Raw genomic sequence first — 25,587 nt, 5'->3', positions numbered from 1 at the left:
TCTGCCCTGCTCTCTCTTCCCCTCATATCCTGCACATGCATTTTAGTGAAACTGAGCATGTGCACATGCTCAAGTTCATTAAAACAAGCATGCCGGAGATGACATAAGGGGAAGAGAGAGCAGGGCAGAAAATGCGGCAGTGCCGGAGACCAGCGCTGGAAAATGTGCTTCAGCTGGCGGGGGTTGGGGACCCTCGCCAGCCAAGGCATGTGCAGCAGTGGCAGTGCTTCAGCTGGCGAGCGTTGGGGGATCCCCGCCAGCCAAGGTATGTGTAGCAGCAGCGGCGGTGGGTGGGGGGTGGCAAGGGGGGGTGGGTGGGAGGGGGACCAAAATTTGCCCCCTCACTTTGGGTTCTGACCCCCTCCCACCTCAAACTCTGGCTACGCCCCTGGTACTCTCACCTACTGGAAACAAAGGCTGAAAAATGTCTGCGTGCCAAAGAGTGTGTATGATAAAAGAAGTAAGATTAAGCAAAGACGTGAGAGAAGAGCAACACTGAAAGGTTAAATAACTTTTATGGTTTATTTATTTAGGGGTGAATATTCTGCTGGCAGTGCTTCGTTTTTTGCAGACCTCCACTGCTGTTACAGCTGAAAATTCAATGCTGGACCATGTCTGGGCTCCATCATTGAATTTCTGGGTTCACAGAGCCGGCTACACCAGAGCTGGCAAAGGGGCTGTTTTACTAAAGGGTTGGTGCGTGGCAACCTTCCGCCCCCCACCCCCACCCCCGTCCTGCCATTTCTGGAACTAGCGGAAATATTGAAAAAACAAATCTCCGCAGGGGGGTTACCCGGCGGTTAGCACAGGAGCCCTTATCGTCACCTTAATGGGTGGCGGTAATTGCTCCCCCTGAAATGGGGGTGTGCTGAGTGGGAACTTGCCGCATGGCCGTTTCATTTTTGGCTATTTTCACCCGCTGTGGTAAAAGGGGCCCTAACGCAGGGCCCCTTTCACTGCAACTTAGTAAAGGGGTCCCTAGGTGCAATATTCAGCAACTTAACCAGCTACGGTGAACAGCATAAAGACTTTTATGAGGTCCTATTTACGCAGTTACCTTGTTCACTTGAGAGCTGACTCTGACTCCGGAATACCTCCAAAATAGCTGTAACCAGGCATTTTAGCGGTACTAACTGGTTATGCACTGCTGACAATGAGCAGTTAGTTCAAACAAGTGATTTAGCTGGCCAGGAGCCATTTCTGGCTGGTTAAATCACTTTTACTATTGTCCTCATAGCTCACAGCGATCCAGTGGTGGTTGAAGACAAGTTACATTGGTACAGTGGGTATTTCCCTGTCTGTAGAGGGCTTACAGTCTAACAGCCCCCCCCCCCCCCCCCCCCCCCCGTTTACAGAGCTGTGCTAGTGGTTGCTGCACGGCAATGCCGACGCAGCCCCACAGGTGAATGGCCTGTGTCGGCTTTAGCACACGGCAGCCACTAGTGAGTCGTAGTAAACAGAGAGTTAAATGTCTACCTGAGGCAATGGCGGGTTAAGTGACTTGCCCAGAGCCAGTGAGAAGGGTATGGGTAGGAGTACTCGCTTTTCGTAATTAACAATAGGTTTCATCTATTGTCAGGAGACAGTAAAATTATTGGTTCAGGAGGTCCGTCAACTGCAAACATCTGATGTATTCCTGTTTCTCTTTCTCCACTGCCTGACTTCTGGGGGGGGTTCCATTTCCGTTGTTTCCTGCACATTTCTCATTTGGTTTGTGATCCTTTATCTGATATTTGGTAGACATCTGTCTGTCTTGGTTTTGCACGTATGATGGACGTAAGATATTATTCGCGTGTCTAGGAATCTGTTTTACCCTTCCAATGACAGATATATAGTATGGCTGTTCTAGGATCTGTTGTATTTGCTGTGTTGATGCTGCTGGAGTCCTGGCAATTAGCATTGTGGTGTTATGCCACACAGCTTATTTTGCAGGGTTTTGTACTGATACACAACGTAGCTGATAGCGGAGGAAGTTTATGTTACTGTTGCTGAGGTAGCAGCAGAATTTGAATATTCTTGTTTGTTTACCGAGTAGTTAGGGGAAACATCCGACTTCTGCTCTGCTTGCGTTGTTTGAGGAGTATCTGTGGACACAGAGTGTATTTGTACAGAATTAAGAGATGTGGGGTTAAAGGGGGGGAGGGAGATGAGTGGGAGGGGGGTACAATATTTAACAAGAATAACATATGAGCAGTAACTATTGGATTTCATGGTCGAGTTTAAAGTTCAATGTTGTAGACTGTTTCTTTATTCGCACAAGGAAATGTTAAAGGCAATAAAGATTAAGGGGGGATGGGGGGGAATGTAACAAAATAAAATTTAATGATAGCAGCATAGGATTACTGCATATACGTTTGACAGAGTTCAGACCTGTCAGGTACTTAAGCAAATACATGTGTTTAGTGAAACCATCAATAAAATTGTGGGAATATAAAAGGCTTTGCAAGGGCATGGGGAGAAAAACGTAACAAAACTTTGATGATAGCAGTTTATGACTGATGTACATAAGAATGTTATGTTATTTAAACAGTCATAGGTTGAATCTTATGGATATGTTACTCTGTTGAATCATCAATAAAAACCGTTGAAACATAAGAGGTGTGAGGTTTCTATTGAAGGTTCTATCCCCTATCCAAACTTCAGTTTTATCTAGGACAGTCGGTTGACTGGTGCTTTAATAACAACAATGTACTAATGGTGTTATTGAATGGGTGAAAGTGACAGCGGATTCTTTCTTACATCAAAGGCCTGTAAAACTTTTTCCTCTAATTAATTTATAGCCATTTTTTATAGTGCCCAGATCACTTACAATTCTAAAATAGGGCACCCTTGTTTAGGGTCCCCAGTGCTGTGTGAGGAGCACATTTTCTATAATGACATCTGCGTACCCCAGTTCTGTTTTAGAATACTAGCGTAAATCCACCTTGGCACGCCTGCATGTGGTCGTGTCCAGTTACATTAGGTCAATGGCAGGTGCTTAAGTGCCGCACGCATCACGCCAATTCAGGTCACAAGTACATGGCAAATTCCCAGAACAGTAAAATAGATTTTATGCTGCTTATCCTAGAAATAAGTAGCATATTTTCCCCAAGTCCATCTTAATAATGGCTTATGGATTTTTCTTTTAGGAAATTATCCAAACCTTTTTTAAACCCTGCTAAGTTAACTGCTTTTACTACATTCTCTGGCAATGAATTTCAGGGTTTAATTACACTTTGTAGCTTCATTGCGTGCCCCACAGTCCTAGTATTTTTGGAAAGAGTAAACAAACGATTCACATCTACCCGTTCCACCCCACTCATTATTTTATAGACCTCTATCATATCTCCTCAGCCGTCTCTTCTCCAAGTCTTTCCTCATAGGGAAGTCGTCCCATCCCCTTTATCATTTTTGTCGCCCTTCTCTGTACCTTTTCTAATTCCACTATATCTTTTTTTGAGATGTAGTGACCAGAATTGCACACAGTATTCGAGGTGCTGTCACCCCATGGAGTGATACAAAGGCATTATAACATCCTCATTTTTGTTTTCCATACCTTTACTAATAATACCTAACATTCTATTTGCTTTCTTTAAGTTGTGCATGTAAGTGGAAGTCCCATTCTCTGCCCATGTGTGCTGTCTTTTAGAATAGCACATGCTGCTCTTACATGTACTTTTCTATACACTTATGGTGTGGATAGTACATGGGATATACTCTAGTTCCTGCCTATTTTGGAAAGTTTTCAGTTTATGTTGGAACTGTTTTAACTATAATTGTTATCTTTTCTAGATTCCCCTGTAGTTTTCCATAATTAACAATAGGTTTCAAGCAGATTCAGGTTCTTTTTTTGGACCACCTGGAATAGGGGGTAAAATGACCATCTTGTCTGCATACAGTAGATATTTGATCACTAAGGCTGAAAGCAGTAGATGCAGATGTTAAAGGATGTAAGAGTGAGGCAAAATTCCTGTCCTACTCCTGGTTCCTGCCTGAAGCTATCCACAGTTTGTATATCTTTATCTGATCTTGAATTCTTAACCATTTCATCTCTACCTGTTTCACCTCACCACTTCACTCCTCTGCTGCACTCTCTTGTTTTTAGAAATCAGAGAGGAGAATATTGCTCATATTTTTTTCCTCCAGATTTGTCATTGGTTCCATTCCCATCTAGCTCCCCAGCTTTATTTTTCCTGCAGGCATCCCCTCCATCTTTCACATCCTCAACTTGTCACTTTCCACAGCAGCCATTCCCACTGTGCTTACGCTTCTCCTCTATAATCCCTCACCTGGCCTTATCTGCTCTGCTAATTCTCCCATCTCCTTCCTCACTTTTGCAAGCAAACTACTCAATATGCCATTCACCTCCACTGTCTTAATTTCTTTCTTCTCAAGCTATTCTTAATCCTCTTCAATCACTGCGAATGTGCATAGCAAAAATTTGGGATTGTTTTGTCTTCAGTTCTGTTTCTCTCTCTTTTGACACAGATTTATTCAGATTATTCAAATCCATTTAATTCACTGGCACAAGCAATTCTACACAGTGATGGTAGGGGTCGCCATCCATTGTCACCACTAGGGGGCACCCTAGTGGTTTTGTCCTGGTCCTAATGCTTCAACCAGAGACGAGGACTGCTTCAGTGGAGTCTACCTTTTTGTAGTGGAAAGGGCTGGCCCTGAGGTACTCCCTTTCTAATATAGCTTGCCCACTTCTTTATCCTCTCAGGAGTCAGCCACCTAGCCTTCACAAGGTTGGAATAAACAAATACCATTTATTCTGGGTATCAGAACTTTCTTTCACTTAAACAGGGCTGTCGTCTTCACCTTCCCAAAAGTAACATAATACAACAAAAGTATTTCTTGGCTCCCCAGCACAAATAGAAAGTCAATTAGACCTTTACTCCTTATTACAAGCTTGTAGGGAATATCTTATACAACATACAAGGTTCCCTTTAAACATATTATCTTCTTCTGTTATTCCTGTCCCAAACTTATTACTCTCAAGCTTCTAGCTGGGTTACCTCAGGGTTACTCTTTACAGCCAAGAGCAGTTCCGCAAACAACACTTCCCTTTTCCCAACCAAGGGCAGTTCTCAAACTCCTTTTACAACCCAGAGCAATTCCAAACCCCTTTTCTTTTAGTCCAGGACAATGCCAAACCTCTCCTAGGCTACCAAGTACAATCTTCCTAGGCTTTTTTCTTCTATACTTCTTCCTAGTCTGCTACTTAACATAGGCAGCCGAGACCCCTCGGGCCTACTGGTATTCGTGATATTTGAAGAATAACAGACACAAGGCATTTTCTTAACTTGGCACAACGTCCGGGCTCAGCCTAGGGGTTTTAAACCCCCTTCTCTTTCCCCACCCTTCCCAGCGGGGTGCCTCTGAGGGGCGGCGGGAACGAGCCCGCCTCACCCCGCTCGGGATATTGCGCATCCCCGTTGGGGCACTGCGCCTTGCTTGTTACCTTGTACCTGCCTCTGGCCTTTTATTCCTTTTAGAACTATCAGTAACCCAGGGATGTTCAGCCCATCCTCTTTCTCTGTCTGTCCTTGGCAGTTCCTTCTTATAGAGGCTGTTAGCCCTGCTAGTGTTTCAACCTTACCCCTTTCCTGCAGCACTATGATGATGATTATTAGCTTTCTTACCTTAGTACCTTTCCCAGGCTTCTGCACTACATCTCCAGCAAATGCAGTTTCCTTCCCAGGCTGCCTGCTGAGCCTCTTTCATGTCTGTTTACCAGCTACCTATCCCTGAAGACTCTTGTGGTTGGTTAATGGGATTTTTGTTGCAAGCAGATAGCACATCTTTCAAGCAAGGACATGTTAACCTTTGTTTCTGTTTTTCTTTTGGACCCTTGCATTTTAACAGGGTATAGCAACTAGTTACTTCCTAATTTCTGACCCTAAAGTTTGCTGTTAGACATTTGCAACAGAAGTAACAGCATTCCAACATATCAAGAGAAAGAAAAGAGGGGCAAAAAGCACTGAAACTGGCACTTGGATGCCAGGCTATTGTCAGAGAAGGAAAAGTAGAACAAAAAGTGGAATAAAGACTTCAAGGCAAAGGTAGAAGGGCAAAGCAGCACCAACATTGATAGGAAAGCCCCTAAGTACCGAGAGAGGGGTGACATGGCACCAACACTGGTATCGAGTGCCCAAGGCACCAGGAGAGAGAGAGAGAGCAGAATCAACATTATTATTATTATTATTATTACATTTGTATCCCACATTATCCCACCTGTTTGCAGGCTCAATGTGGCTTACAATTCATCATGGATACTGGAAATAGAAAAGAATGTACATTTGGTTTTACAGCAAGTTTTTGGTACATAATGGTGAAATACATAATATTGGGAATAGAAATGAGTATACATTTGTTTTAGCAGAAGTTTTCGTTACATGATGGTGATATACATGATAGTGTTAGAGCCAAAGGCATTAGGTACAAGAAGGTGTGAAAGCAAAAGACATTAAAGATCATTCCTGGATGTCTTGAAGAAAGTAGAGTTACGCATGTTGTTCTTTATGATATATTTTGTCGAAGAGATAAGTTTTCAGAAGTTTGCGGAAAGTGGTCACTTCGTAGACCGATTTCAGGTTACGTGGCAGCGAGTTCCAGAGCTGTGTGCTTGTATAGGAAAAGGTTGATGCATGCATTGATTTGTATTTCAAGCCTTTGCATTTGGGAGGATGAAGATTGAGGAATGTGCGGGAGGATTTTTTTGCATTTCTGGGTGGTAGTTCTATTAGATTCGACATGTAGGCTGGGGAGTCCCCATGGATGATTTTATGGACCAAGGTACAGAGTTTGAACGTGATGCGTTCTTTGAGTGGGAGCCAGTGTAGTTTTTCGCGGAGGGGTGTTGCGCTTTTGTATTTTGGTTTGCCGAATACAAGTCTGGCTGCCGTGTTCTGGGCTGTCTGGAGTTTTTTGAGTATTTGTTCTTTACAACCGGCGTAGAGTGAATTACAATAGTCCAGATGACTAAGTACCAGTGATTGTACCAGGTATCAGAAGACATTCCTTGGGAAAAATGGTCTGACTCATTTTAGTTTCCACATTGAGTGGAACATCTTTTTAGTTATGTTTTTTGCATGGTTCTCAAGTGTTAGGTGTCGGTCAATGGTGACTCCAAGGATTTTTAGGGTGTCTGAGACTGGTAGACTTAGATTAGGTGTGTTGATGGTGGTGAATTCCTTCTTGTTGTATTGCGAGGTAAATACTAGGCATTGGGTTTTTTTGGCATTTAGTTTCAGTCGAAATGCATCTGCCCAAGAGTTCATGATATGTAGGCTTTGGTTGATTTCGTCGGAAATTTCTCTTAGATTGTGTTTGAATGGGATAAAGATTGTTACATCATCAGCATATATGTATGGGTTTAGATTCTGATTCGATAATAGCTTAGCCAAGGGTGTCATCATTAGGTTGAATATGGTCGGTGAGAGGGGGGATCCCTATGGAACTCTGCATTCAGGTGTCGACCATGGTCGACCATGTCGAATGCGGACATGTCGAATTGTAGCAGTAGTATGTTGTTGCCGTTTGCTATCAATTGTTTGAGTTTGGACATGAGCGTGACTAGTACAGTTTCCGTGCTGTGATTAGATCGAAATCCTGACTGGGAATCATGCAGTACCGAGAACTTGTTTAGATACTCTGTGAGTTGTTTGGTCACCATGCCTTCTGTTATTTTGGTGAATAGGGGAATGGATGCTACTGGTCTATAGTTCGTTAGTTCGTTAGTATTTTTCTTTGCATCCTTGGGTAGAATATTACCTTTCTCCTTTGGGAAGTGTCCATTTTGTAGCATGAAATTCATATGGTTAGTTAGGTCCATTATAAATTGTTGGGGGGCCGACTTCATGAGGTTGTTTGGGCATATATCTAATTTACAGTGAGATTTGGCGAATCTTTTAAGTGTCTGTGAGATAAGATCTTCTGGTAGTATGGTGAATTCAGTCCAGATCCTGTCTGCTGGGTGGATTCCGGGTTCTGGGTCTAGGCATTCTAGGAGTGTAGTATATTCGATTGGGCTGGCTGGTATTTTGAGTAGTAGTTTTATGATTTTCCAATTGAAGTATCTCGCCAAGTCGTCGGCTCCTGGAGTGTCTTTGTTGTTGTTGGTGACTGGGGTTGTATCTAGTAGTTTGTTCACGAGTTGGAAGAGTTTGTGTGTGTCTTTGTAATTTGGCCCGACTTCAGTTTTGTAGTATTGTCTTGTAGGCTTGTCTTATGGCATATTTGTATTTCCTTCGGAGTAGTTTCCACGCGTTTAGAGAAGGGTCATCTTTTTTTTGTTCCACGTACGTTCCAGTTTCCTAACTTGTGTTTTGAGTTTTTTCAGTTCTTCATTGAACCATGGTATTGAGTTTTTCCTGTGCGAGGTTCTGGTTTGAATTGGGGCAATGTTGTCTAGTGTCAGTTTGCATCTATTATCCCAATTAGAGAGGAATTGGATTGTGTCTGTCTTTGTTGTCCATCCGTCAGTGTAGATCTGTTGCCAAAATTCAGTTGGGTCTATTTTTTCTCTTGTGGTGTAAGTTTTTCGTAATTGTTTGTTAGGTAGGTCTTTCCTTCTCCATTAAAACCCCAAATCCTCTGAGTGTGGGACAAAGAAGAACCAAAAAATGTTAGATCGGGGTCAGAGGTTTGTAGGAAAATTAACCCATATGAGGGATGCATGAAGGAGTATCTGAGTGTCCTCACAGACAGGTTTGCCCCCAAAAGTGTGATGTGATGAGAAGAGACAAAGATCACATGAAAGAGTGAGTAGAATGTAGCCTAAATATTCATCTCTACTGCTTCCCAGGCTGCCAGAAAGGAGTTACTATTCACCAGCCCTGAATATTCTGAGAAAATAGGACTGTAACATGTGAAATCAATAAATAATGAAACAATGGCAGGAAAATCCACAAAACACCAGGACAGGGTAAAGACCCCTTATAGAGATGAAAAATTTGGCTATTGGGGTTCAGTGGGCAGATCAGCCTTAGAAGTGGCATTGATATTCAAGGTCTCCTGAGACATTTGTACACACATAATTTGTTAGCCCCAGTAAATGTTATCCTGGCAAGGGCGATTAATAATTGGGGAATAGAAGGAGGGAAGGGAAAGGGAAATGGGACTTGATATACCGCCTTTCTGAGTTTTTTGCAACTACATTCAAAGCGGTTTACATACATTTAGATACTTATTTTGTACCAGGGGCAATGGAGTAGCAATCATCTCTCTGTACCTTGGACTCCAATTACCTGGTTCTGCCTGTTAACGAATCTATGAGGAAAGCAACGTATTACTTCCTAGACCCAAGTTTGTGGAACAATTTACCCCCAGAAATTAGATCCAAGCTCTCACTCTCCCAGTTCAAAACTTTACTGAAGAGCTGCTTGTTTCAGTTAACCTTCAATATCCCTTTGCCTGCTTATCCTGCAATACAGCACAAGCATAGCAATTTTAAATGTAATGTCATTTTATAATGTTTAAGTTGTGTGACTGAGAATCATTTTGAGCGTGTTCTCTTTCCTATCATATTTTGGAGATCTGTTTCCTTTGTTGTGCTATTATTGTAAACTGTGAACTAATTTGACCTGCTCGAAGAAAAGGTGCTATATCAAATACCAATTAAACTTAAACCTCCAAGAATATTTTTTTTATTTAGCTCACACCTTTCCAGTGGTAGCTGAGGGTGAGTTACCTTCAAACATAGTAGCTATTTCTCTGTCTACAGAGGGCTTACAAAACTAAGCTTGTATCTGAGGACTAAGTGACTTCTTGTATGCATGAAAGTGGAGGAGTGGCCTAGTGGTTAGGGTGGTGGACTGTGGTTCTGAAGAACTGAGTTCAATTCCCACTGCAGGCACAAGCAGCTCCTTGTGAATCTGGGCAAGTCACTTAACCCTCCATTTCCCCAGGTACAAATAAGTACCTGTATACAATATGTAAGCTGCATTGAGCCTGCCATGAGTGGGAAAGCGTGGGGTACAAATGTAACAAAAAGAAATACTGTACAGATGCAGAGAGACAGACACAATGACAATAGATAAACACCATGGGGTAAATATTCAGCTGACGGCAGTCATTATTTTTTTGGCCGCTACTGGCATTATTCCCTGATATTCAGTGCTGGCCAATTCTGAGCACCGGTATTAAATAACCGGGCTTGTATGGCCAGCTATCCCTTATCCAATTAAATGTAATATTTAGTACTTAACCACCTAAGTTACAATGGACAAAGATTGGACTCATCGCCTTGTTTACCAGTTTGATCACTTATTGGTGGGCCTCGAGGACTGGAGCAAGTGCCTACTCTCTTTTTGGTTGTATGTGTGTGACATTTTTAATTCTTTTCAGCCCCTGTGCTAATGAGAACACCTGCTGCTAATTTCCTGCTGCAGAAATTTGCCTCCAACTCTCTGCAACCCTAGCTGTTCTTTTGACCTGGTGTTTCCTGCACCTGTTTGGTTTTTGTTCTTTTTGCTCAGTGCTCAGACAATGTGGCACCAGAGCCAGCCAGATATTTGGGGAAACTTCCTGTAGGAGGCTGAATCAAGGAGCAGTTGAATCTCAAGGGGGCTGTCACTTGTGGCAGGACTGTACACCCACAAACAGATTTAAACCCTGATCATGCTGCCAAAACCTTTGTCTTTTGATTATCTCCCACCAAGGGTGGACTGAGTGATCTGGGCCCGCAGTCAGTAAGGATCATTGCCCCCACCAATCCCACTCAGATCACTGGTCTGCATCTATTTACATAAGTATTGCCATACTGGGAAAGACCAAAGGTCCATCAAGCCCAGCATCCTGTTTCCAACAGTGGCCAATCCAGGTCACAAATACCTGGCAAGATCCCAAAAATGTACAAAACATTTTATACTGCTCATCCCAGAAACAGTGGATTTCCCCCAAGTCCATTTAATAACGGTCTATAGACTTTTCCTTTAGGAAGCTGTCCAAACCTTTTTTAAACTCCGCTAAGCTAACTGCCTTTACCACATTCTCTGGCAACGAATTCCAGAGTTTAATTACACGTTGAGTGAAGAAATATTTTCTCCGATTCGTTTTAAATTTACTACATTGTAGCTTCATCGCATGCCCCCTAGTCCTAGTATTTTTGGAAAGCATGAACAGACTTCTGAGGTCTTCAAAGCAGTTAAACCATCTTTTATGGCAGCACTAAGCTACTCCTCCATGCAAACTATTCACTTATATATAAATAAAGTGGTAGTCATATTAACCATCCAGATTACACTGAAATTAAGAGTAACTAGCAAGTGACCAGCATTGTAGGTAGCAGCACGTTCAAGGATGTGCATTAAAAGCTTTATACACACGCTCTGCAGTGACCTGCCTTCAGCAATGGGGAGATGCTCTGAGATTATTTTAATGTATACCCCAGAGGGTATAACTACATCTAAGATAACTCAGAAATAAACTGTTAGGCTTTATTTAAAAACAAACATTTAATTCAAAGGGAAAATGTTGTGCATACAGGTATATGAGCTAGGAGTCTACACATAGTTAAAACAGCCTGCTCCTTTTGGGCTACAGATTTAAATACAAAAGGTACCATTAGATGTTTATGCAACTTTAGGAAACAGGCTCCTGGAATAATTCTCAACAGCACACAAGCTCTGTTCAAGGAAGGTGCAACTTTCTTAATCCTTTATGTGTAATCATTTTTATTAAGAAATAGAATACAGAGTCGCATATCTCCAGGACCTTTAACAACATTACAAACCAAGATCATGCGTATCTAGCAATAAACTTTGGCAAACATCTTTTAAATATTTTCTCCCTTCCCCCTATTAACCCCAACTTTACATCAGCAGGAAACCATCTTGATCCATAGCCCTACAGTCCTAACCCCTACCTCTACCCTCCCACATCCCCTTCCCCCTCCTCGCTCTCTCTCCCCTACCCTCTCCTCCCCACCCCTTGTCCCCTATAAGGTACATATCTTTAGTTCAAAAGTCATTCAGCTCATATAGTGGAAGGCGACACCTATTATTTGCACGCTCTATTTAACTTGTGCAGTATCTGTCGTTTAGATAGGGGTTGAAGCGTATTCCAATATCTTTCCCAGACTCTCCGAAAGGCAGGCAAATCCCTTTCTCTGCATGCGGAAACAACAGTCCCGCAGAGTTCTAAATTTACAAGTTCTGTCATTTTTGACCTCCACAGTTCTCTTGTGGGTGCTTGTGCATCTCTCCATTGAAGCAGAATCACTTTTTTTCCGACCCCTGTTGTCCGCTGAAGGAACCCCACAAATCCTGCAGGGATGGGTTTTGCCATGGTATAAATATCAAATAAGATCAACGGATTGACTACCACTTTTCATTTCCAGCATAGCCCAATCTCAGTTAAGATATGTGACCAAAACTTATGCATATGTGGACATAGCCAGAACATATGCCCCAGCGTTGCCAGTGCTGCTCCATATTTAAGGCAAGATCCCGTTCCTAAGCCCGCTCTCCGCGCTCTGACAGGTGCCATATAGGCTCGCAATGCAAACTTGTACTGCTGCTCCCATTGCCTGATGAAGGGGGATCTGTATTGAATGGAAAGCAGAAAGCTCTGCAGCATCTCTGCCATAAATTCGATCCCCAGTTCCTGTGTCCAGTCCCTTGCTTTTTTGTTATAATCAATGTCTTCTGTTGAGTCCAAGAGAGCTCTATGGTGAAAACGCAATGGCACTACATTCTGAGATCCTAAAGTGAGCGCCGTAGAGAGAATGTCCTGTACATCTTCACTGAGATTAAATGGTCCTAGGGCATGGGCGTAGTGTTTCACCTGGGCATATGCATAGAAATCTAGGTCAGAGAGTCCATATTTTCTCTGTAAATCCCCAAAGGATTTGATCTGTTCTTCTTCATCTAGCAGCTGATAAAGGTAATGTATTCCTTTCTGTTTCCAGCTTACGAATGCCTTTGTTGATGTTCCATCTGGAAGTTGCAGCTGCAGAGAACCCATGCCTGCGACATAGCCATCTCCACATCGCTCTCGCCGAGCGCACAAAACAGTTTAATGGTGACTTTTCCGCAGGCCTCTTTTTTGTAGTATGAATTAGATAGCTTAGGTGCACCTCCGGCATCATGGAGGCTTCCAGTTGCGTATTCGTAAACTGTTGGCTCCCTGCTAACCAGTCTCTTACATACCTCATGGTACAGGAGATAGTTAAATATCGAACATTAAGTAATCCCATTCCCCCATGTGCTTTGGGTTTATATAACACATCTAGTGCTATTCGAGGTCGCCTGTTCCTCCACAAAAACTTTTGTAATATTACTTTTAACTTCCCCTCCTCTCTCCCCCGCAGGTGCAACGGCAGCATCTGGAACTTATAAAACCATTTAGGTGCTATCGTCATATTATATAAGGCGACACGCCCTGCCAGGGAGAGAGGACAAGAGCCCCAAATTTCCAACAAACGCTTAGTTTCTGTTAACAATGGTATTACATTCTCCCTATATAGTGTGGACATATTAACTGGGATTACCACCCCTAGATATTTCAGCTGCCCTTCTACCCACCTAAAGGGGAAGGGACCCACCATTATAGTCTAGTGGTTGCTACTATAGGGAGTGCTAAAGATTTTGAAAGGTTTAAACTAAACCCCGATAAACTCCTGTATCCCTTAATCTCCTCCAGCAAACAAGTCACCGAAGCCTGCAGGTCATCTACCAAGAGCAGCAGATCATCCGCATAGGCCAGGAGCTTCACCACTTCCTTACCCACCTTCATCCCCCTGATTCACGGGTCACGCCGAATAACGCACAATAATGGCTCCAATTATATAACAAAAAGCAGGGGAGACAGGGGACAACCCTGCCTCGTGCCTTTCCTTATCAGAAATTCTTCAGTTCTCACCCCGTTCACCAGCAGCCTCGCACGCAGTTCTGTATATAGCGTCATAACTACCTGTAGAAACCACCCCTGCAACCCAACCCATTTAAGTGCCTCAAGCATAAATGGCCATACTACCCTGTCGAAGGCACGCTTTGCGTCTAAGCTAATCACCAACCCAGCAGGTGCCCTCTCAGGTGCCTCTACAATTGCCGCAACTAACTTCCTCACGTTGAATACTGAGTGGCGACCTCGGACAAAGCCTACTTGCTCTTTTCCAATTACTAAAGGCAGTACCAGTGCCAGCCTCTCTGCCAGAACCCGCGACAAGATCTTGATATCCACATTTATAAGAGAAATGGGCCTGTACGCTGCTGGGTCTGTCTGATCTCTACCTGGTTTTGGGAGCAAACTAATCAGTGCTTCATTTGAGTACCTGGGGAACTGACCATTCTCAATTGCCTCTTCATAAAATCCCATCAGGGGCCCCACTAGCTGTACTTTAAGTAGCTTGAAGAATTCCCCCCGAAAACCCATTCGGGCCTGGCGCTGAGTGTTGTTTCAGTGCCTGAATTGCCATCAGCACCTCCTTTGCACTTAAGGGAGAATCCAAGGATTCTACCTGTCCTACCTGTAACTGAGGCATATTAGACTGATTCAAATATTCCCGAATCTGACTTCCCATATCCACTTCTGTGCTCCCGTCTGAGTAAAGATCCTCAAAGTGCGTTCTAAAGATTTTCGCTATATGCTCTGGGCTCGAGGTACGTGTTCCCGCAGCATTGCGGAGCTTCATTACCACATGCGGTTTCCGAGTTCCTTTAATGAGTCGTGCCAGCATACCCCCTGGTCTATCCCCAAACCTAAACAGATTATATTTACGCACCACCGTCGCCCTCGCGTACCTCTCTTGAAGCAGACTATTTAACTCTGTCCTTGCAGCTATCAGGGACTCAAACATGGCCTGAGTGGGGTTCTCTGCATATCTCTGTCTAGATTTCTTCACCCTCCTCTCCAACTCCACCACCCTCTGTGCTATCTGGCGATTCCGCCGGCTGACATATGCAATCACCTCTCCACGAATTACAGCCTTTGCAGTGGACCAGAAAAGGCCTGGGTGTTCTACATGCTGTGCGTTTGCCATTGCATAATCTTCCCACTTCTGGGCAAGATATTCGGCAAATTCAGGTGAGGTGTAAAGATACACCAGAAATCTCCAACTCCCAGACCCCTAGTAATAGGGCTGGGGTTCAAAATCCACCCAGATCATAGCGTGGTCCGAGATCTCCTCAGGGCCAATTGTCGCCTCCACAACCCGAGAGAACAGCCTATGTGATACAAAGATATAATCAAGCCTTGACTGGGTCCCGTGAGCCCTCGAGGTGTGCGTAAAATCGCGCTCCTCTTCATGTAAAACCCTCCAGGGATCCATGACACCCAGTCCCCCACAGAAGTCCTCCAGCACCCCACGCCTGGGGGTCCCCTCGCCCGCAGATCGTCCAGTCCTATCTAACTGCGGGTCTATGACCTGGTTCATATCCCCAGCCACTATTATTGGGTCTGTCCCAAACTTCTGGCATTGCGCAAACAGGTCTGCAAAAAGTTTTTTCACTCCAGTCTGTGGGGCATACACTGCCACCAGCAGCCTTGTCTGTCCCTGCAGATTCAACCGCACCCCCACATAATGGCCTTCTCTATCCGCGAACAAGAGCTTGGCCCCAACAGCTACAGCCTTATTAAGTAAAATAGCCACCCCACCTCGTCTCCCTGAGGCTGGGGAGCACAGAACCTCCCTCACCCAATGTCTCTTCAATTTCTGGCTCTCTTCTAAGGATAGTCTTGTTTCCTGGATGCAGGCAATTCCTGCCCCATGTCCCTTCAGTGCACCCAGTATCTTTGCCCGCTTAACAGGAGATGTAATACCACCTACATTCCAGGAAATTAGTCATATATTCTTCCCCAGTAAATTAGCCATTGTTGCCTAACCCTTCATATTGAATTATCTCCATCCATTCTTCCATCCCCAAGGGGCCCAGCCTCCCCCCGGGGGTCCTCATTCGTGTTCCAAGTTCAACCCGCCCGTTGGCCTGTGATTCTCTCTGCATATACACCACCATCCCCTGAATTCCTTGCCTTCCCTGTCCACCATTCCACTCTATTTCCTCACCTTGTATCCCTACCCTCCCCCCTCTACTACTTCCCTCCCCCCTCCCTCCAACCATTCCTCCCGCCCCACCCCCCTGAACCCAACCCCGGTAAACCCAGCCCATTATAACAACAATGGGTACAAAGGGCTTCCCGCACCCCCTGGTCCCCGCTCCATCCAAAATTCACTGTCATTCTAATACCGAAATTATTATTTTGTCTCACAGTACATACCCCTGAACACATTCTTAGCAAACATAACACCTCATATGTCCCAGTAACCTCTCATCTGTTCTCTGGGGCTTGCTCTCCAGACTGTACATTTTCCTCCAGCTCTTTCACATATTTTTTTTGCCTGCTGGACATCCTCAAACGATTTCCATCTCGTGTTTAACTTTTAAGATTGCAGGGTACATCAACATAAAGTTTTTTGTTTTTCATGTAGCTTCTGGCATAACGGGGTGAATCTCTTTCGCTTCTCCTGCAGCGCCGCCAAATAATCTTGAAATATTCGTATCTGATGTCCATCGTAGTGGAGCTCGTTTCTTTTTTGACAGAATCCTCTAAGTATTTCTTCCTTATGTACATAATTATGTTCTTTTATTATCACAGTCCGTGGAAACTGCCTCCTATCTTATGACCTATGTGGTGGGCCCACTCTAGGCAGAGCTTTCCCGCGTGGTCGGACAATGCAAACTCTTCCGCCAGCCATTTTTCAAGGACCGACGGGAGTACTCTATCAGTCACAGTTTCTGGCAGCCCCACTAACCGTAGGTTCCCTCGTCGTGACCTGTTCTCTAGGTCGTCGAGTTTTGCCAACAGCGCTCTCCCTCTCTCTCTCCCTGTGTTCAGGGAGGGGTAATTTTTATCAGATTTAGCACCTCCAATCATTTTGAAAAGTTGGCTCCTATGAAATGCACAAAATCAGGGACAAGGATGTCTGTCTGGCAGCATTCTTAGAAGAATGGCCACACAGACACCCCTGCAGAGCAGGGCAGCCTAGTGGTTAGTGCAGTGGACCTTAAACCAAGGGACAGGTTCAATTCCAACTTAAACTTTTATTTTGTAATTGTGAGCCCTCCAAGAACAGCAACATACCTACTCTACCTGAATGACCACCACTTCAACAGCCTTCAGGCTTGCAGGTGGCTTATATATTTAGGTACAGTAGATATGTTTCTGTTCCTGGAAGGGCACACAATTTGAATATATTAAAAACAAAGAGTTAAAATGGGATTTGGTACCTTGGTGTACAGGCCACTGCACTTAACCACTAGGCCACTGAGATCTGTATGTTGTTCTGTTCAGAATGCCCATAGTATCTGAAGCTGTCATATGGCCTGGTTTTCCTTTCCAGTTTCACTTTCAGGGAAGAGGGAGGGGAACAGCAACCTCTGGGGGATTGAGGAGGTGCCTTGCCTTATCCCTCCACGTCTACCTGTTCCACTCTACTCATTTTACAGACCTTTATCATATCTCCCCTCAGCCGCCTTTTTTCCAAGCTGAAGAGCCCTAGCCGCTTTAGCCTTTCCTCATACGAAAGTCGTCCCATCCCCTTTATCATTTTCGTTGCCCTTTCTGCACCGTTTCTAGTTCCACCACATCTTTTTAGAGATTCGGCGACCAGAATTGAACACAATGGCGCGATACAAAGGCATTATAACATCCTCATTTTTGTTTTCCATTCCTTTCCTAATACCTAACATTCTATTTGCTTTCTTAGCTGCAGCAGCACACTGAGCAGAAGGTTTCAACATATCATCAACGACAACACCTAGATCCCTTTCGTCTATGACTCCTAACTTGGAACCTTGCATGACGTAGCTATGTTCCTCTTTCCCACATGCATCACTTTGCACTTGCTCACATTAAACGTCATCTACCATTTAGATGCCCAGTTTTGTGTTCCTCTTGTAATTTTTCACAGTCCTCACACATTTTAACGATTTTGAATAACTTTGTGTCGTCAGCAAATTTAATTACCTCACTAGTTACTCCCATCTTTAGGTCATTTATAAATATGTGAAAAAGCAGCGGTCCCAGCCAGTGGCGCAGCTAGGTGGGGGCACAAGGGGAGCAGCTGCTCCCCCAATCAGATTTCAAACTAAAACGGTGCCTACCTCGCATGCTGCTGAGCCGCCACACAGCAGCATGGATAACTCTGCTGCACTTCTCCCCTCTCTCATCGTACCAAAACGACCGTCCCTCTTCTTTCCTCTCCTCAAACATACCCCCCCTCCCTCCGCCCGAGCCTAGCAGACTAACACCAGCACTTTTGCTTTCTCTTCCCCCTCTCCCTCGGTTCCTGAAGCCTGCTTTCTCTAGCAGCCCCACCTTGCTGCTGTTTCCCTGCAGGGATCACAGGCTGCCTGAGTGAGCTGGAGTGTGATGCTTCCTTCTGCTCCGCCCCTATGACACAACTGTGTAAGCCAGGGTGGGACATAGCAGAGGGAAGCACTCAGCAGGGACTCAGGCAGTGTGTTATTGCTGCAGGGAAACAGCAGCAGGGAGGGGCTGCTAGAGAAAGCAGGTTTGAGGGATGGAAGGGGAGGAGAAGGTTAGATAGAGAACAGAAGATGGTATCAGCCAAGGAAGTTGGATAAAAATAGAAGACAGCCAGGGTGAGTGAGCCTATCTAGCCCAGTATATGAAATAAAAATTGAGTATCACTACAACAGCTTTAAAAAATGAGTGTCGCTGGTAGAAACAGTAGTTAAAAACTCTGTATTTTTTTGCTAATTTTTCTACACTGTTCTGTACAATACAGATGAAATTTCATTGAGTTCTTGACGGGTTCATCTTAACTGTTATAATCTGCCTTGGGAAGCCAGGTGTTATAAAGATGATGGAATATATTGAAATTACATGGAAGTAAAATTAAAAACTCTCCTTTCATTGGGGCTCATGGAATCACATCTTCACTTCATGTTTTGTAGAAGGTTACATTTTAGATACACAAATACACAAAGAGGTGCTGGACTTGGAAAGGTGAGAAGGGGGGGTTGAGGGAAGAAGGTGCTGAACTCAGGGTAGGGATTGAGGGGAAAAAGGAGCAGTGCTGGTTTCAAGAGAGGGCTAGAAAAAAAGTGAGAGTGATGCTAGATTCAGGAGACACCTGAGAGATAAAGAGAAAGTGGTGCTGGACTCACGGGGGGGGGGGGGGGGGGGGGAGGGGCTGAGGGATAAAGAGAAAGTTGCTGGATTCAGGAGAGGCTGAGGGAATGAGAGGAAGAGTTGCTGGACTCATTGGGGGGGGGGGGCTGAGGGCAGAAGGAGAGGTTCTGGACTCCAGGGGGACTTAGGGAAGAAGAAGGAAAGGTCCTGGACTCATTGAGGAGAAGGGAGATGTGCTGGGGGGGGGGGGAGAAAGAGGGAGGGAAGGGGACAGGTGCTAGATCTGCAGGGGTAGGGGGATAGGAGAGATGCCAGACTACAGGTGAGGGGACCAGGGAGAGAGGAAGAAGATGGAAGGCCATAGGCGGATGGAGAAAGTAAGAGAAGGGAAGAGATGCTAGACTCACAAGAGATGCAGGTACACAAACCTTGATGTGGTGCTCCTTCCTGGGTTGTGTAGGGGCTAAACCATGCTTAGCAGGCTTTTATTTTTACTGTGCAGTTTGCCACTTACACAACCTGGAAGGGTGCATGGCACTGGGATATGTGTAGCCACTTCTCTTGGCACCAGGCTGGATTTCCTGAGTAGGCTGTACTCCGAGCTGCTGCCCTGCTGAACACTGAAGCTTCACTTTGAGGTGTGGGAAAGGGAGAGAGAGAGAGAGGGGGGACAGGGAGCTGCTGGACAATAAGAGTGGGGGGGGAGAAAGAGAGAGGACATGGAGTTGCTGCAGCATAGGGGTGGAGGGAAAGGAAGAGAGGACAGAGAATTGCTGGACCATAAAGGTGGAGAGGCAGAGAGAGGACAGAAAGTTGCTTGACCATAGGTGTAGAGGGGATATGGAGTTAGTGGACCATAGGGGTGGAGGGAAAGGGATAGGGAGTTGCTGGACCATAGGGAGGAAGTGGGGAGGAGAAAGGGAATTGCTGAACCATAGGGGTGGAAGAGAAGGGAGAGGGGACAGGGAAATGCTGGACCATATTGGTGGAGGAGAGGGGAGGGACAGAGAGATGCTGGGCTACAAGGGTGTAAGAAGGGAGAGGGAGGGGGAGATACTTGGCATGGTGGAACCCAAGGAGAGGAGTGTGAGAGGAGGATAGTAAGTACAAAGGGAAGAATTGTACTAATGAGTAGGTGAAAGGGAATGATGCCAGGGTTGGAGTGACACAGGAGATGTAGGGGGGAGAGGAGGACATGGAAAGTTGTTAGGTACTGACAGTTGAAATATAGGTGGAGGACTGAAGAGCAAGAAGGTGAAATTTGAGGGGAGAGACACAAAAGAGAGAGAGAGAGAGAGGAAATATATCAGAGAGGGAATAGGAAACGATGAGTAACGTGGAGAAAGGACAAATGGACTGCACTTACTGGAAATAGAGCAGAAGACATACAGGAAAACAGAAAAGAAGAAACTGGAAACAATATGCTTGGAAAAATAAAGTACCCAGGCAACAAAGGTAGAAAAAAAGTGTTTTATCTGAATTTATTTGGTGGAATACATTAACTTTGGGAAGTGTGCATCATGGATGTCTTTGTATTTTTTTTTCAGTACAAGAGGAAACGCATTTCTGTTTTTATTTTTCCTATGTTGTGGTACATACCGAGTTTGACTTCTTCGGTTTCCCAGTTCAGTTTTTGTCTTTATATTTCTAATTTGTGATCCCTTGTTCTGTATTTGGTGTGTGACCGAGGTGTAGTATTCTGTTGGCAAATGGTTTCTGTGTAGAATTCTGTAGCAGTCCCACTTGTTCTGTTGTACCAGTGGTAGGTGTATTGGTATTCTAGCGCCCTGTGTATTGTTTGTTGTGCTGCCTGTTCTTACATAGGGTTCTTGTTGTTTAAATCATAGGACTCGGTGCTACTGTTCTATGGTAGATTTTCTACATGTATGTTGAGCTGGAAGTGAGTTACATTTAGCTACAACAGGTATTTTCTTGCCTCTGGAGGCTTACATCTAAGTTTATACAGGAGATAATGGAGCAGCAGTGGAATTTGAACCCTGGCTTCTCTGGTTCTCAGCTCACTTCTCTATTAGATTCATCTAGTATAGATAATGCCTATTCCAAACATGTTTTGTAACTCTGCAGTAAACCTGGTGGCCATTTGGCAACTTATCAAAAATGTGATAGCCAAATCATCTTATGGTTGCCAGTAACCACAGGATTTCTGTTACAGTGCTGCTGAACATCACTGTTCACACGGCCAACAGGAAGATGCTGGACTAGAGAGCTAGGACTGACTGGCAGCCAAGTTTTAAAAGTACCTGCATATAACATAGTAGATGATGGCAGAAAAAGACCTGCACGGTCCATCCAGTCTGCCCAACAGGATAACTCATATGTGCTACTTTTTGTGTATACCCTACTTTGATTTGTACCTGTGCTCTTCAGGGCACAGACCGTATAAGTCTGCCCAGCACTATCCCCGCCTCCCAACCACCAGCCCCGCCTCCCAACCACCGGCTCTGGCACAGACCGCATAAGTCTGCCCAGCTCTATCCTCACCTCGCAACCACCAGCCCCGCCTCCCAACCATATATTTACAGAATACTGTAAATACTATTCTGTTTAATAATTAGTATTATTGTGGTACAGTATATGGATGTTTTTTGGCACATAATTCCCTGGAGTGTATTCAGTGTAAATACCTTCAGTAATAGAGATACTAGGGAGAAATGACTAGTGCAGGTGCACCAGAGACATAGTGAAGGGGTCCTTCACTGCTGTGTTCAAAAGTGCCCTCGCTGTCCCTTTGCTGCTGACATAGGTGCTGCCTTCACCCTAAGGATTTTACCTAGCCCTGCCCTAAGCCCACTCTACGCCCACCTCACTCCATCTTAGCCTCCCCAAACAACAGAGTCACTGACCACACATATGCCTATGAGGATTTTAACCCTTTCCTCTCTCCCGGCCATTCAGCCTCGCACTGGCGCCTATTTTACAAAAGTCTGCTCCCCCTGATGTCAAAATCTGGCTACGCCTCTGGTCCCAGCACAAACTCCTGGGGAACCCCAGTAACTTCCCTTCTCCATTGAGAATATTGACCATTTAACCCTACTCTCTGCTTTCTATCTTTTAACCAGTTTTTAATCCACAATAGAACACTACCTCTTATCCCATGACTCTCCAGTTTCCTCTGGAGTCTTTCATGAGGTACTTTGTCAAAACGCCTTCTGAAAATCCAGATACACAATATCAACCGTCTCACCTTTATCCACATGTTTGTTCACCCCTTCAAAGAAATGTAGTAGATTGGTGAGGCAAGATTTCTCTTCACTAAATCCATGTTGACATTGTCTCATTAATCCATGCTTTTGAATATGCTCTGTAATTTTGTTCTTTATAATAGTCTCTACCATTTTGCCCAGCACCGACGTTAGGCTCACCGGTCTATAATTTCACGGATCTCCTCTGGAACCTTTAAAAAAAAAATCAGCATTACATTGGCCACCCTCCAATCTTCTGGTAACACGCTTGATTTTAAGGATAAATTACATATTACTAACAATAGCTCCACAAGTTAATTTTTCAATTCTATCAGTACTCTGGGATGAATACCATCTGGTCCAGGAGATTTGTTTCTCTTCAATTTGTAGAACTGCCCCATTACATCCTCCAGGTTTATAGAGAATTCATTCAGTTTCTCGGACTCGTCAGCTTCGAATACCATTTCTGGCACCAGTATTTCTCCCAAATCTTCCTCGGTGAAGACTGAAGCAAAGAATTCATTTAAACTCTCCGCTATGGCTTTGTCTTCCCTGATTGCCCCTTTTACCCCTTGGTCATCTAGCGGTCCAACCAATTCTTTTGCCGGCTTCCTGCTTTTAATATACCTAAAAAAAATTTTACAATGTGTTTTGGCCTCCAGCGCAATTTTTTTTCGAAGTTCCTCTTAGCTTTCCTTATCAGCGCTTTGCATTTGACTTGGCATTCCTTATGCTGTTTCTTATTATTTTCAGTCAGTTCCTTCTTCCATTTTCTGAAGGATTTTCTTTTAGCTCTGATAGCTTCCTTCACCTCACTTTTTAACCATGCCGGCTTTCGTTTGGTCTTCCGTCCTTCTTTTTTAATACGTGGAATATATTTGACCTGGGCTTCCAGGATGGTGTTTTTGAGCAGCATCCATGCCTGATGTAAATTTTTGACCCTCGCAGCCGCTCCTCTTAAGTGTTTTTCCCACCATTCTTCTCATTTTATCATAGTTTCCTTTTTTAAAGTTAAACACTAACGTATTTGATTTCCTATGTATACTTACTTCAAAGCTAATATCAAATCTGATCATATTATGATCACTGTTATCAAGCGACCCCAGCACCATTACCTCCCGCACCATATCAGCTTGTCCTTGGGGAAATGAGTAAGAAGCTGTCCTCCAAAACTCAAATATTTTACAGCTGGAGCTGGTTTTGAAAACCAGAGGGTTAAGCACAATTCACCCCTCAAGCTCTTTTCCAAACCCCAGGTCGAAACAAGAGGTTTGCAGATTTATCTGCGACTCAAAGCAGGTGTAAATGTCAATAAGAAACTTTTCCAGCATATATGTGTTTTACAGTTGATAAACACAGAATACACATATAATTTCAGGGGCTGCCCAGATCTCACCTAGAACATGCCTCCTTCAAATGTCTGTAAGCTGCCGCATATATGTTCTCTCTAAGCTGATCAGGAGTCCTACAGCCACAGGCCTGCCAGTGGGATGTGCTGTTTCACAATCACATTTTCAGTAATGAGGGACAAGCATGCTGTGAAAACACAATATTGAAGCAGCATCTCCACTGGCACCAGTGCAGTTGCAGGTCTCCTGCTCAGCTTAAAGTGAACAGAGGTGCCTGTGCTAAAATCAGTACTTACAGATCCCAATTTACAGGTATGAATCAATTTTTACAGATGCAGATAGTGTGTAACTCTTTTAAATCACCTAAGTGCCAGAGACATGAAGGACATATGAAAATTGTACTACTACTATTTAGCATTTCTATAGCGCTACAAGGCGTACGCAGCGCTGCACAAACATAGAAGAAAGACAGTCCCTGCTCAAAGAGCTTACAATCTAATAGACAAGAAATAAAGTAAGCAAATCAAATCAATTAATGTGTACAGGAAGGAGGAGAGGAGGGTAGGTGGAGGCGAGTGGTTACAATGAAAATTGTACGAGGGGTCATTGGTTACTCTATTGTCTGTAGCACAGATATGAAAGAAATTGGAAGTGGAGGACATACAGTTAGATATTGGGGGATAAGGGGAGACACTCAGAAAGAATGAACTTAAAGCACCAGTTTGTTTCTCTGTAGGAAGCTAAGCTAAAAATCTGAGCCTGGTTATAATTTATTTATGTGTTTCAGGCAGAAGAAAGGGTAGCAGCTAGGAATAGAGGTGTTCTACTGACTCTAGCACCATCATCTGGAAGAGTGAGGACGCTGGAGAGAAGACAGTAGAACAGCAACAAAGAGGCAGGAGTAATGGAGAGCCCAGCTTCCCCAGAACCTTCTACACTGACTCAAACCGAAAAGAGAGGGAGGGGGAGACCCAGGAAGCAGCAACAGGTGAGTGTTAATGAATGCCCTCACTGGTCAGCTATCAAATGCATGGCCGTCTCAAGGCAGGAACCATCAGTGTTTCTAGAGGCCTTCTGCCAGATCATCTTCCCCTCTTACCTTGCTGCTATCACCAGCTCCATTGCCTCACAACAGCCAGTTTCTTCTGTTGAGACTGTGTGGCTCTCAGAGATTGTGAGCTGCATAGTACTCAGATTCCCTTATGAGACTTGAAAACAATGCAAGGGTTTGCACTACAGGGTTCCGGCTCTCTGAGAATCATTCAGAGAAGGGAGAGTTTAAACTGAGGATTGCTCAAAACAGGGAGGGCAGAAGGGATTCGGAGAAAGCCAGGTTAGTAATGCGGTTGTCCTGCTGGTGGGGGAGAAGTCCCAAGTGAGGATGGAAGAATGGGGACTGCAGCATTGAATAAGGGTTGGAGGAGAGAGAGAGAAACCCCAGGGAAGGAGGGAAGGGTCAGGAGAGGAGGAGAACCTAGACTGAGGGACTGATTGGGGGATGAAAGAGGAAGAAAGGAACTTGGGTAGGGGCAAATCTACCTTTCTACCCCTGATATCTCACCTTGCATCCAAACCAAAGTTTCAGCGTGCTTGTCTGACATTGCTGTCTGGATGTCTCAACGCCACCTGAAATTAAATATGACCAAAACCGAGCTTCTCATTTCCCCCCCCCCCCCAAACCCATCTCCACGCTCCCCCCGTTTTCTATTTCTGTTGATGGCTCTCTCATTCTCCCTGTCTCCTCAGCTCGAAACCTTGGGGTCATCTTTGACTCTTCTATCTCCTTCTCTGCTCATATCCAGCAGATTGCCAAGACCTGTCGTTTCTTTCTACAACATCCGTAAAATCCGCCCCTTTCTTTCCGAGCACTCTACCAAAACCCTCATCCACACCCTTGTCACCTCTCGTTTAGACTACTGCAATCTGTTTCTTGCTGGCCTCCCACTTAGTCA

The 25,587-nt window shown here is 44.5% G+C and overlaps 1 protein-coding gene across 2 annotated transcripts in view; it reads left to right on the top strand.

Moving 5' to 3' along the window:
• LOC115472218 (high mobility group protein HMGI-C-like) overlaps nt 1-25,587 on the top strand; it is a 67,066-nt gene that overhangs the window by 5,529 nt on the left and 35,950 nt on the right. For both annotated transcript variants that reach the window (XM_030206407.1, XM_030206408.1), the window contains exon 2: nt 24,423-24,623. In XM_030206407.1, coding sequence (XP_030062267.1) covers nt 24,540-24,623 — 84 coding nt within the window. In that variant the 5' untranslated portion in view covers nt 24,423-24,539. The remainder of the gene's footprint in view (nt 1-24,422; nt 24,624-25,587) is intronic.

Source organism: Microcaecilia unicolor, chromosome 6, assembly GCF_901765095.1.
Source record: "Microcaecilia unicolor chromosome 6, aMicUni1.1, whole genome shotgun sequence".
Classification (NCBI taxonomy): domain Eukaryota; kingdom Metazoa; phylum Chordata; class Amphibia; order Gymnophiona; family Siphonopidae; genus Microcaecilia; species Microcaecilia unicolor.
Note: the sequence above shows the minus strand (reverse complement) of the source record. Positions and strands in the feature narration are given on the sequence as shown.